The sequence below is a fragment of the Callorhinchus milii genome, unplaced genomic scaffold (genome assembly GCF_018977255.1).
Source record: "Callorhinchus milii isolate IMCB2004 unplaced genomic scaffold, IMCB_Cmil_1.0 Scaffold14, whole genome shotgun sequence".
Taxonomy (NCBI): domain Eukaryota; kingdom Metazoa; phylum Chordata; class Chondrichthyes; order Chimaeriformes; family Callorhinchidae; genus Callorhinchus; species Callorhinchus milii.
In genome coordinates this window covers 5887699-5899562 of record NW_024704755.1, presented here as the reverse complement: position 1 = coordinate 5899562, position 11864 = coordinate 5887699, and the positions used below count along the sequence as shown (strand labels likewise).

Here is an 11864-nt window from a genome sequence, read left to right as displayed (position 1 = left end):
ATGCAAAACATTGAAGATTTTAAGATTATCTTGTATTGAATCTGTATAGCTTCACATATTCATATTTAGGTCAGCAGAACGGTCCAATGTCAGGAAAGCCACCCAAATTTTATAAAAGGTCATAGATTGGAAATTAGATTTTTGGTACTAATGGGAATGATGTGTCAGTATATTGATTAATATTACAACATCTCTCCATTATAGCATGCGACTATTAGGATGGTAACCACAGGAACTGGAAACACTGAATACAAAACAAGGTTCCTAAAGCTTGAGTTTCCTGTAAATAGTTAGATACAAGTTTTTGTTAATAAGATTTACTGAACTTCCACTTGACCTATTTTCCACTTCGTGTGAGAGGTAGATAGTTCATACGACCACAATACTGGTGTTTAGACTGCAATCACCACTAGCTGGAAAGGAGAAAGGAGAACAACTGCCAACCAAACAAGGAAATTACACCTGAATCAGAAAAAGGACTTGATGCAGTTGCAGGCTCCAAATCCCATTCTGGGACATTTGGAGTCCTGGTTTACTGTTGACTTTTCCAAGAGGAAACTAAACATTTAGTTTGAACATGGGAACGTATGAATTGCTAGACGCAAAAAGACCATGTCAATCTAGCTTGCATTCTACCATCCTGATAGTCACAATAATGGAGGGATGTTGATATTGATTAATTCTCTATGGATTCGTCTGCAACAGAGTGGAAAGCTTTAGGAACCTTCGAAGCAAAGTTGCCTGATTCTTCTGAGCCATACTACACTCACTATACATCATATTTCAAACTGCTCATATACTGCATCCCAAAATATTATATCATAAAAGAAATCTATCTGATTCACATTTGAATAAATCATCACTTTCAAATATCAAATGTTAAAAGTTGTCTTAATTTCCAGTACCATTTCAAAAATGGGAAATGAATAACTAACTGGGTCATTCTACTGAATAAACCTTAATTGCTTTAACTTTGCCTTTTTTCCCCCAGTGTCTGATAGTAGTTGCTACTAAGAGATTTTTTAAAAATCAAACATCAAATAATTAGTTTGCCATTTGTGAAAGGAAATACATTTAAGACTATGCCTTACAGATTATTAATAATAATAATAATAATATTAAATTGGAAGAAAGCATTAGTAAGTTAAAGTAACACAATTTTCTGAGTGACTGCACTGTAAGTTTGTCCTCGTGCTACACTGAAAAAACTTGGTTTTATTTGAAAATATGTTTTATTGTGTCATAATTCTTAGTTTCACAACACAGAATACAGACTATATTGATGAGAGAGAGGTTAACGAACATCATATAGAATGTATTCAGTCAAGACATAACATATTTTATAATGCTAATTTCATAGTACTGATTGAATTGTTGAATTATGTGATTTCAAGTGCTTGACATTTGAAAAACAAACCATTAATAAAAATGTCTCGAGATAACTTTGGGTTGAATTATAAGAATTCAATAACACACATACTAAACAAGTTCACTGTACTCCCGATCATGTTTTCTTTCAATTGGGATTTCCTTATCGTAGGTGATGGTTGTTTCAGTGATACAACAACAGCACTGCCCCTTGTAGATATTGATGTTAACTGTCGTACAGTAAGTGGTTTGTTGACCCTTACACTAACAGATAGCATAGTGCAGCTAGAGCGACAGATGCAGGCAGAAGACTTAGTGATATTCCGGTATTGGATCAGTTTGAATAGCCGTAAGAAGTTCTACATGGATTCTGAACCTTGTCATAAGAAATGGGGGTGTCATCAACCAACAGCTCGTTTCTAACCTAAACAACACAAAAGAGAAAGGTTTCAGTCCCTCCTGTACAACCCAACTTGCTTCAATTTCACTGTTGAATTGCTGCCATTTCTACCCTGCTGGAGTTCAGCTAACTAAAACCACACTGCTTGCGATTGAGAGCAATGTGTGATCCAGCTTAACAAGAGGCCATGTTTATCCCCTCCCCCCAAAGCCGAAGGTTCTGCAAAATTCAGCATTTTTTACGATAGATTATGTTAAAACCAATAATTTTTCTCAATAAATTAACAGCAAAAGTCCAGATGAGGGGGAGGGGGGGGGGGGGGGTAGGGTATTAATTGTTCTCTTCAAAAGGGACAAGAGAAAAAAGGAAAATGTTCCCTTTATTTGGAGCATAAAAGTGCAAACCTGACTCCAGTTCTTGTTATCTTTAGTTAACAACCGTGTGATATCTGTTATTATCAATGTGAAGGTGAAGTTCCACATTTTTATCTAGGTTCATATCTTAGTCACTGCCATTTGTTTTCTGAAAGAGTTGCTATACTTTATTGCAGCTGATGCTTATCTAATTCAACCGTGACTTTTCTATTTATTATATTTATTTGGTTGGGTGCTCAGTTGCTAAATTATATAGCATTAAAGTTAGTTTATAGACCAGGAAGTGAATAATAAAATTTTATCTGGAGGATTGTTGACCAGGATACGAAAATAATCTTCCTCCTTTTTTTGAACAGTGCCATTTTATCACCCACTTAGATAGGCAAATTGGACTTTGATTGGATATTTCCTCCAAAGGTTGCTACAAGATTGCCAACAATAAAGGTTGTTTTTAACATTGTAAGGTGTAGTCTGGGACTGGGGGGAGAGTGTCTCCCGTAGGTTTTTCATGTACTGTGCTGGAAATAAAAGATAAAAGATTCACCAACAATAGCATACACATTTCTCACAGGAAAGTTTACCGAAGAGATTAAGTGATGGCATTGGAACACAGACATTAAAGCTCCTAACAGAGCAATAGAAAATGTAAACAAGATAAACAAAATCTAATATAGATGGTTAAAGATTCAATTTGTTATTATTGCATAAACTTCATAGCTCCTTTGCATTGGGGATTAACCTTACTATTCTTTTCTATACCAGGTGTGGACACACTGTGCTTAGTGTATTCTAATCAGCCTTAAAATGTCTGTAGATTTATATTTTACTGTGCCAGTTCTATTTCCTAATAACTTTTTAAATTGCTTCAGCATATTGTCTGGACATTAAACCCGTTCAGCCAAAAAATATAGTCACTCCATTTTACAATATATCCCATGAACCATAGAAACGTATTGTAGATTTACAGCACAGAAGAATGTCATTCTCCCCATCACTTCTGTGCTGGCTCTTTCAGGCCCATTTACCTGCTTTTTCCCCATAACTCTGAAATGTTTCGAGACTAACGTGAAAGGTTGCATACATCACCTCAGTCGTGTAATTGATGGCATCACAACCTGAAAATGATGACATTTAGGCCACTTTTGATGTCGTAAAGCAGCTTGGAATTTTATGGGCTGCCTTGTATCGGGGGGTCTACTACAACAACAACAACTTGCAGTTATATAGCGCCCTTCACGTGGGGTAACGTCCCGGAGCGCTTCACAGTGGCAGTCTGACAACCAGCCAGGGAGATAGGGAGGGGGGGGGGGGTTAGGCGACCGTAAGCACGATCAAAATGGAAGCTCTTTAGGAGGGATTTGAAGGTGGGGAATGAGGGGGCAAAGCGGAGGGATTGAGGGAGGGAGTTCCAGAAGGCGCGGCCACCGATGGTGGAAGGGACGGCACGAGGGACAAAGAGGAGGCCGGAGCCAGTCGAGCGGAGGCAGCGGGTGGTGGATTGGGGGTTAAGCAAATCGGGATAAACCAGGGTAAACCAGCACTTGTTACTAAATTAACAAGTGCTGGTTTAATTCTAGTTTACACACACTAGCAGTCACCTGAATTTAAAAAGAACAGTTTCCAAAAATATGAGAATCCCAGGGGGTAAAGGTTTAAAGCATGTGGCCCTCACATTTTCAACGGCCTCAAAGACCCGGAGGAGGTTTTCTCCCAGAGCCGCTTGCACCTCCATGTCAGTCCAGTTTCTCCTCAGCAGCTCAGCCACCAGATCCGGGTAGAAGGACACGTCCTCCAACCCTGTAGGTAATCTGCAATCGGTGAAAGGCAACCGTAAGCATTGACCTAAGTGAAGTATCAAGTCGGAACATTTTGTTCCTCCATGAAGATCCTTAAGTACAGCTGTACCAGTTTATGATGTGGGTGAGTGTATTGTTTATTAACTATTATTAAGTAAGCTTCTGTTTGCTTTTCTAAGTCCCCCATTTATACTGTACATTTTCAATTAACTAAACAATTCATGTGTCTCGCTCACAAAATACACAATCAATCCACTTTATGATATATTCCATGAAGCCTTTTGAGACATCTCAAAGACGTGATAAGGCGCTATATCAAATGCAAGGATTAATATTATTATTATTGATAATTGACAGTGAATTAGTACAACAATAAAAAGTTGCACTTATATACCGCCCTTCACGCAGGTTAGAGTCTCAGCCTGACTCCGAGCCAGGAGTAGCACTGAATAACAATCGCAAATGAGCTGGATTTTTCAAAATGACCTGTTGACACCATCGTAATCTCCACCAAACCCCACGGCCTCGTAACCAGCAACGTTCTTGATGTAATCAAAATGATCTGCAGAAACAATTTGAAAAGTTTTTAAATCTTACTCTAACTCTAACCGTGATATTCAAAGCTGTGGGATAATTCACTTGAGTTCATGAGTTCAATTATAATACATTTCCTGAACAGACAATGTCACCATGATAATTAACAACAACAACTTCTTGCACTTATATAGCACCCTCCACACAGGGGAGCGTCTCTGAATGCTTAGAATTAACCCCATTCTATTGTGTTCCTTTGTCGATATTTCTTGCAACTCATGTTTGACCTCAATCTTTCAACTTCAGGTTCTCTAACTCATGGAGGGTTGGGGACACAAAATAGCCCTGCAAAGTGGTATTGAAGCAATCTAAACAACTGCTGAAAGTAACATTTCATTCTGAAAGCCTCGCCTTTCCCCTATAGGTACAGAGGGTACTGTGGGTGTCAGGCTGAATAAAAGGCCTACATTATTTCAAGAGATCAGACTCTGTTAAGCAAGGTGAGTGGCAGCAGATGGAGAGATGTGCTGGTGGACACTGTGTGGGTTGAGGGATCCTCATGGGAACTTGCTTGATGGACCTCCAAGCTATTTATCCCTCTTTCTTATCTCTGTATCCGTGGGTGTGAACAGGATCAAGCTAAGCTAATTGCCAGGAATACAGGTTGCAGCATTAGATCTACCACTGTGCCTCATGGATTTTTTTTAATGAGTCTTGCTGCTTTTGAGTTGTTCCCCTAACTTGAAGTCACTTAAGTCTTATCTCATTGTAATCTGCTTCCTCCAAATGAGATTTGGCTATCTAGCAACTTTGCAGCGCCTTTTCAGTAATTAAAAAAAGTTCATAACTTGACACTCTTCTCTTCTTCCGCTTTCCAACCCTCCACTTCTTCCCCTTCCACTCTAAAATACTCTGCTGACACTGGTGGGTGCATAGTTGTTATCACACAGGAAACTACATCTGCAAAACATTTGCGTCTCTGTGGACAAAATGCAAACAGTAACAGTGATTTCATCGAAAATGAATGCACTGTCACGGAAGTGGCAGGCTTGGTGCAGGAGCAACTAATCAATAGAGAAGCTGAAAACATGGTCTCCTGGACAAATTTGGTTTATCACAATCATTGATTGATCGATTGTCACCTTCGAGTTGAAGGTTTAAGAATGAAGAGTATGTCAAACACTGCATATACTGACCTGCTACGTCTGACAGATTAGCATTGTCACTACAGGTCACATACGTATTGTAGAAGTTCACCATGACGACACCTTTCTTCTCTTTCTGTCAAATAAATGCATCAATACAGCGGGTCAATGAGCTGAAAGACCTGGTATATGCAGAGAATTGAAGTCCTGGACACACGGCGTGTTTTCATATTCTAGAAGCATTTACTAAATATCGCTTGAAACATTGATTTTCATCTGAATGGTTGTCATTGTGCCGTGATATTTAGAGAATCTGTCTTTCCACAGACAGCTTGTTGTACAGGCCTCTGCTTTCACCATAGAATCATAGAATCTTACAGCACAGAAGGAGGCCTTTCGACCCATCGTGCCTGTGCCGACTCTTTGAAAAGGCTATCCAACTCGTCCCCTCCCCCGCTCTTACCCCATAGCCCTGCAAATGTTTCCTCTTCAAGTACCTATCCAATTCCCTTTTCAAAGCCACAACTGGATTTTCAACCACTCTGTACCCAGAAGCTGCAAATTGCGTAATGGTATCGGAAGTTACCAAAAACCATTACCATATACATCCTTTGACATTTACTCCACTGAAACCTCCTCACAGTGCTGGGCCCAGCATCAGTACTGCCAGGTGAAGACTAACATCCTGTCTTGATGGGACTTTTTTAACATGCACCTTAACATGCAGGGCGGGGGGGGCGGGAGGAACAGAATGGCACAGGGATTGAACCTGATGGCAGCCTGGTTCAGTTAGTAACACTATGGCCTCCAAGGTTGTGGGGTTCAAGCCCCATGTCAAGTTTAACACCTCGTGCCTATTTTGCATTTAGTGGGCAAATATGGGTCATTGAGCTAAGTTTGTACTGTACTGAGATCAGTAAACTTTACTACAAAATTCCGATTTAGAGAAATTTACGATTATTGAGATTCTTACCACAATCTTCAGAATATTATCCGGCACATTGCGTTCGTGCTTACACAGGGCGTAGGCAGATGAATGGCTAAAGATTATAGGGGCCTCTGAAACCTCCAGCGCATCAGACATCGTCTTGACAGAAACATGGGCTAAATCCACGATCATTCCCAGATGGTTCATCTCTTTGATGATTTTCTTACGTTCAATAAAGGAGAGCGATATTAGCAGGTTGAAAAGAACCAACAGCATCTGATTTAACACTTACTCATGCATCATCACTGAGGTGAGTTCATCCTGGCTTTGTCAATGCTGTGATCTCTTAGCTTCAGTGGATCTAATTTGCAGTATTTCTCAATGGGATTTCTCAGTAACCGAGTTACCTCAGGAACTTGGGAAATAAGACTGAACTTGTTGTGCAGTGGTGTTTCAACATGAGTCTCAACACACTGTTGATGTTGTCGAGTATTGGCAATGAGAATGGCTCCTCTAGCAGTTTTACATGAGGACACAGGCCTTTCAATCTCATTCTCAATCTGCTTTGCATGAATAATGTGAACCAACATTATTGTGACTGGAAAGGTTGAAAGGAGCCAGTCATCTATTCAGATTTATGAGGATGTTTGTAATGAAATGCACTGCACTCACTAACCTTCCCGAAATCTGACAGTCCATTATTCTCGGCTTCCACAGCTCCAGTATTCACCTTCCAGCAGTCCGCCCTGAAAGGATTTTACAAAATATTTCTTTGGTCACAGACCGTAAATTCACATGGTTTAATCTGGAGTTAACCTGGTGTGCGCAATTGGCTGTCATGTTTGGCCAACAAAATACACAGTCATTCCACTTTCCAGTATATCGTGTGATATAATAATGTAAAACAGACTAAAAGCACTGTGTTTGTACTGTGATCAGGTTGTTACCATGTATTACTCTGCTTTGAAGTACTAACATGAAATGAACTGAGAAAAATCTGATGAGAAAGCTGTAAGCTGGCACCTCAAGAACACAAGTGCTGCTACCATGTCATGGCATAACAGAACACTGTACGTGATGGGGTTAAACTAGATGAAACACGTATATCAAATAGTGACCATCTTTTTAACAGGAGAGAAAATGATGGCAATATTTATTCCTTACCAAGGTGTGTTGCAGCTGTGTGTAAGGGTCATGTAACGCACTCCTAGTGAATAGAAGAGGCGTAGTGTAGCCATGCTGCTGTCTATCGAGTGTCCGCCTTCAACACCAATTAAACTGGCCACTTTTTTATTTTTGAAAGCTGTCCTTATATCTGATCAGAAAGAAAGAGATTTAGGTTATCAGTGATTTTTTCACTTGAATTCAAAGCGATGTCACAAATCACGTTGATTTCCTCCTGACAGATTTTGAGAGATTTTTGTTTCGATTCTCCTCTATTTTTAACGTTTGGATCCCTGTTGGTACGATGTTTGATCGTGCCTTCAGCTCCCCTCTCGACTCTCTTCCCCCTCCTCGCTCCCTCCCTTCCCTCCCCTCACCCTGACCATTTCCCCCCTCCTCGCTCCCTCCCTTCCCTCCCCTCACCCTGACCATTTCCCCCCTGCTCGGGTCATGACCCAACTGTGCAGGGCCTTGGGACGTCCTCCTGACGTGAAAGGCGCTTTATAAATGGAATCTTGTTGTTGTTGTTTGGTTGGCCAATCTTTCAAGATAAATAATGATGGAAAATGCTGGGAATGGATAACTCATTCCACAACTGCCATGTGCGCAATTGGCTACCGCGTTTCGCTCACAAAATATAGTCGATTCACTTTACGGTATATTCTGTGAAGCCCTTTAAGATGTCTGGACAACGTGATAAGGCGCTAAATCAAATGCAAGGATTATTATTATTATTATTACTATTATCATCATCATTATTATTATTATTATGAACTCACCGGCGCTCGTTTCAGCAAAAGTGAATGTCTCAGGGTATTTCTTGCACATTCTGTGGATGACATCAATCTGATCTAAGGTCTGCCTCACAGCATCTTTGTACTGGGTGTCACATGGTGTGAACGCTGCCCAAAACTAGAAGAGTGGGACACACAAAAGTCCACTTCAGACAATTAGTTCAATTTGTTCTTGTTAATCAATCAAACAAGTTAAAGGTAACCTTGATCTTTTGGGGCTCAGGAGGAATGCAACATTTTTCTCCATGTTTTGCTCCTGAAAGTCCCTTCGTAAGATTACATCAGTTATATTAGAATATAATTATTGTGAGTAAATTGTGAATGATCCATTGGATGCAGTCAGCTTCATGGCCTAGATGGCCTTTCTCATTCATTGCTACTTTATGTTCTTGCAGGAGTATGTTAGCGAAATACTTCAATCAATCGATGACTAAACAAACACCATACCTGTCCTCCAACATGGCCAAGCTTCAGCTTAGGGATATTGGTGTGGGTTTCATTGAATGTGTTCAGATCCACTTTGTTCAACTGATTGTGGAAACGTTTTAGAAGTTGCCAGGGTAAATCATTGTGTCTGAAAAGAAGGGCTCAAATGTCAAAAAACAAATTGTGGTATTTTGGTATCTATTAATTCTAATATAAAGACGTCAATCACCCATAAAAGAAATGGGATAAGGCGATATATCAAATGCAAGAATTATTATTTATATAAGTGCAGTTGCTGTAGGAAACATTAGCATTGTTCATTGCATTTTGTTGGGACACCGAGTGCTTAGTGCAAGTTTATACACAAAAACAGCTTTAACACGGAGATTACAATTTCTGTAAATATCACTGATAGCTAAAAGAAAGCAACTATCTTGATCCATAATTGCACTTAAATCCATATATGGTGCAAATCTAGAAATTGTTCAGTTTTGTGACTTTTATAGATACTCACCCGTCTATGAGTGGATGTTTTTTCATTAGTTCCTTTGCCCGTACATTGAACTCATCTGCAGAAGTGAGAGTAAAAAGGCAGAAAAGAAAGACCGAGATCCACATCTTCTCTCTATCTGTGACTGGAAAAGAATATGCGTCCTTAAACTTTCTGTTTCCTTTCGCTCTGTAGATCTTCCTGGGATCAAGTCAAATTGGAGATGAACTGTGACTTTGGATTCAATACATTATCACTTGGCTGAATCACCAAATTTGTCACTAATAAAATTCTAGGTGCAGAGAGCAACATCCATAAAAATGTACTCCTGTCTTTGTAAATCCTTGGCTATTAACCATTCAAGTACCTTTGAAAATTCACAGTGGCTATTATAATTGAAGAACAACTACAGGAAACCAGTTTTGCCCATAAAATGCACAGTCACCGTACTTTATAATATATCTTGTGAAACACTGTGTGATATCCTTCCGACGTGAAGGGCGCTATATATCAAATGCAATTTTAATTGTAAGAGCCTTTTATACACATCAGAAAGTAGGTTTAAAGACCTCTGAAACATTCTGCTGATAATAAGACTCAGGGTAAGAAAACCACATGGTGCACCGCAAGTCCATCTTGTAGCAGGTTTTCTGTGACTACAAAGGTTTGGGCACAGAAAAGTGAAACATTTTATGAAAAATTCCACTGTTTGATTATTCCACTACCACCACCATCTGAATCTGACTTGTTAGTGTCTGGATTCAGTGACTGTACATTCTGTCATATCAGTGACCTATTAATGACAATTGGAATTTTGCTAAAAGCAGAAATAACTGAATTCATTGAGTTATCCTGTTGACGTGTTTCCCTCGTCACAAGGAAAAGACTTGCTCCAATTGTACTTCAGTTCAGCCAAGAGATGCAGTTGATATATGTGCGCATGTGGGTTTGTGGGAGTGGGGGAGAATGTATAACAAAGGAGAAAGAGAAATAGGACATTTCTAAATACAGCTGTGGTGTCTGAGCATGTGACGTCTGTGACATTGCCGTAGGGATAGGATAGACATCTAACAGGAACAGACTTTCATTGACGTGAATTGTTCTATTGTATTTACACGTAGCCCATTTTTGCCCCTTGAATTTATTTTCTGGCAAATTCTGTAGTTCACTGGGCTATCCTATACAGCTTTCAGTAGTGAATGAAGCATAACAAAGTATCTTACAAATGTTACTTTGGGGCTGGTCAAATAGAACATAATGGTCTTTTCCAGTCCTGTACATTCCTGTGTTTGTATACACAATTTTCTAAGGAATTGTGGCTTGTTCCCAATGGGTTTCTTATCAGGAAAGCAATACCTCTAAACAATGCATGGGATGCGTGTGCTTACGGGGGGAAAGATCTTCCACTGAATGAAGGTGGGGAAGTAAGAGATCTTGAACTGTAACCAAACTGCCAACCTTGCCATACTGGGTACTGTTCATGTTTTTGATTAATTCTCCTGCTAGTATTTGGCCTTTACACTGGAAGAATCATTGGTTTAGAACTTACAATTTTTATTAATAAAAGGCACATGGAGTTTGCCCATTTCCCTTAATTAAATGGTGAGTTTTCTTTTTCAGTACCTGAAAATTTAGAAGGTCACAGCAGTTATTCTGGTCTGACTGCGTTTGTGTTTATTTCCCCACCTCAATTTTGTGGGCCTTCTCACTAAATAACATTCCTCAGGCTGAGAGAGTTGAGTGGAACTTGACTTGTAGGACCTGCGTCAGCCTGATTCTTGTGGTTTAGGAAGCGGACAGAGGTGACTTTCCTTCCTTCGTTTCCTTGTTCTCTGTGTGTTTGCTGTATGATTATGTTACCTTCATCTCACAACTACTGTTATTGTCAACAAAATGTTATCACACTTATCCCTTCACCAAAAAAAATTCTCCCAACACAGTTTCAACGTATTTCTATCCAGAAATGTATCTGGTTATTTCTTACAAGAATCCTATTTAATTCTCTAAATTACTGTGTACCGGCCACATTAATAAAACTTCCCTTTTACGGAGGTCCCTATTAATATTAACAATAACAATCCTTACATTTGATACAGTGCCTGCAACATTAAAATGTCTATTTCACAGGTTGTTGCCTCAATTATTGTCAGGTGTTTAGTTGTAGGGAAATATGGCAGCCATTTTTCATTCTTGAAAGAATCATAAATAATATTGTTGGCCAGATACTAGGAGAAACTCTCTTCTCTTTTCGAATCGTCCCAAAAGATCTTTAACTTCCCCCAAAGCAGGCAGGTGAGACTCAGATTTAACGTTTCATCTAAAAAATGTTTCTTTTGACAATGTAGTGCTCCCCCAATCAATATGGACTCTCAGCTCAAATTTGAACCCACAATCTGCTGAGCCCCACTAAACTAATCTGAAAAACACATTATGAGACTTGAATGT

At 39.5% G+C, this 11864-nt stretch overlaps 1 protein-coding gene across 1 annotated transcript; it reads right to left on the bottom strand.

Annotated features, from left to right (window-relative positions):
- Positions 1-1213: 1213 nt before the first annotated feature.
- On the bottom strand, positions 1214-9675 carry dpep1 (dipeptidase 1). Its single transcript, XM_007889342.2, has 10 exons — positions 9444-9675; positions 8951-9077; positions 8489-8621; positions 7710-7860; positions 7222-7291; positions 6591-6767; positions 5669-5753; positions 4425-4500; positions 3815-3950; positions 1214-1792 (listed from the first exon to the last, which is right to left on the bottom strand). The coding sequence occupies exons 1-10, from the start codon at positions 9545-9547 to the stop codon at positions 1703-1705; spliced, it is 1149 nt and encodes a 382-aa protein (XP_007887533.1). The 5' UTR covers positions 9548-9675; the 3' UTR covers positions 1214-1702.
- Positions 9676-11864: the final 2189 nt, after the last annotated feature.

Coding starts and splice junctions, on each gene's coding strand:
- dpep1 (XM_007889342.2), bottom strand. CDS start 9,547: ATGTGGATCTCGGTCTTTCTTTTCTGCCTTTTTACTCTCACTTCTGCA. Junction 6,768..7,221: donor GACTGTCAGATTTCGGGAAG/GTTAGTGAGTGC, acceptor ATTGAACGTAAG/AAAATCATCAAAGAGATGAA. Junction 4,501..5,668: donor TAATCTGTCAGACGTAGCAG/GTCAGTATATGC, acceptor TTGTTTCTGCAG/ATCATTTTGATTACATCAAG.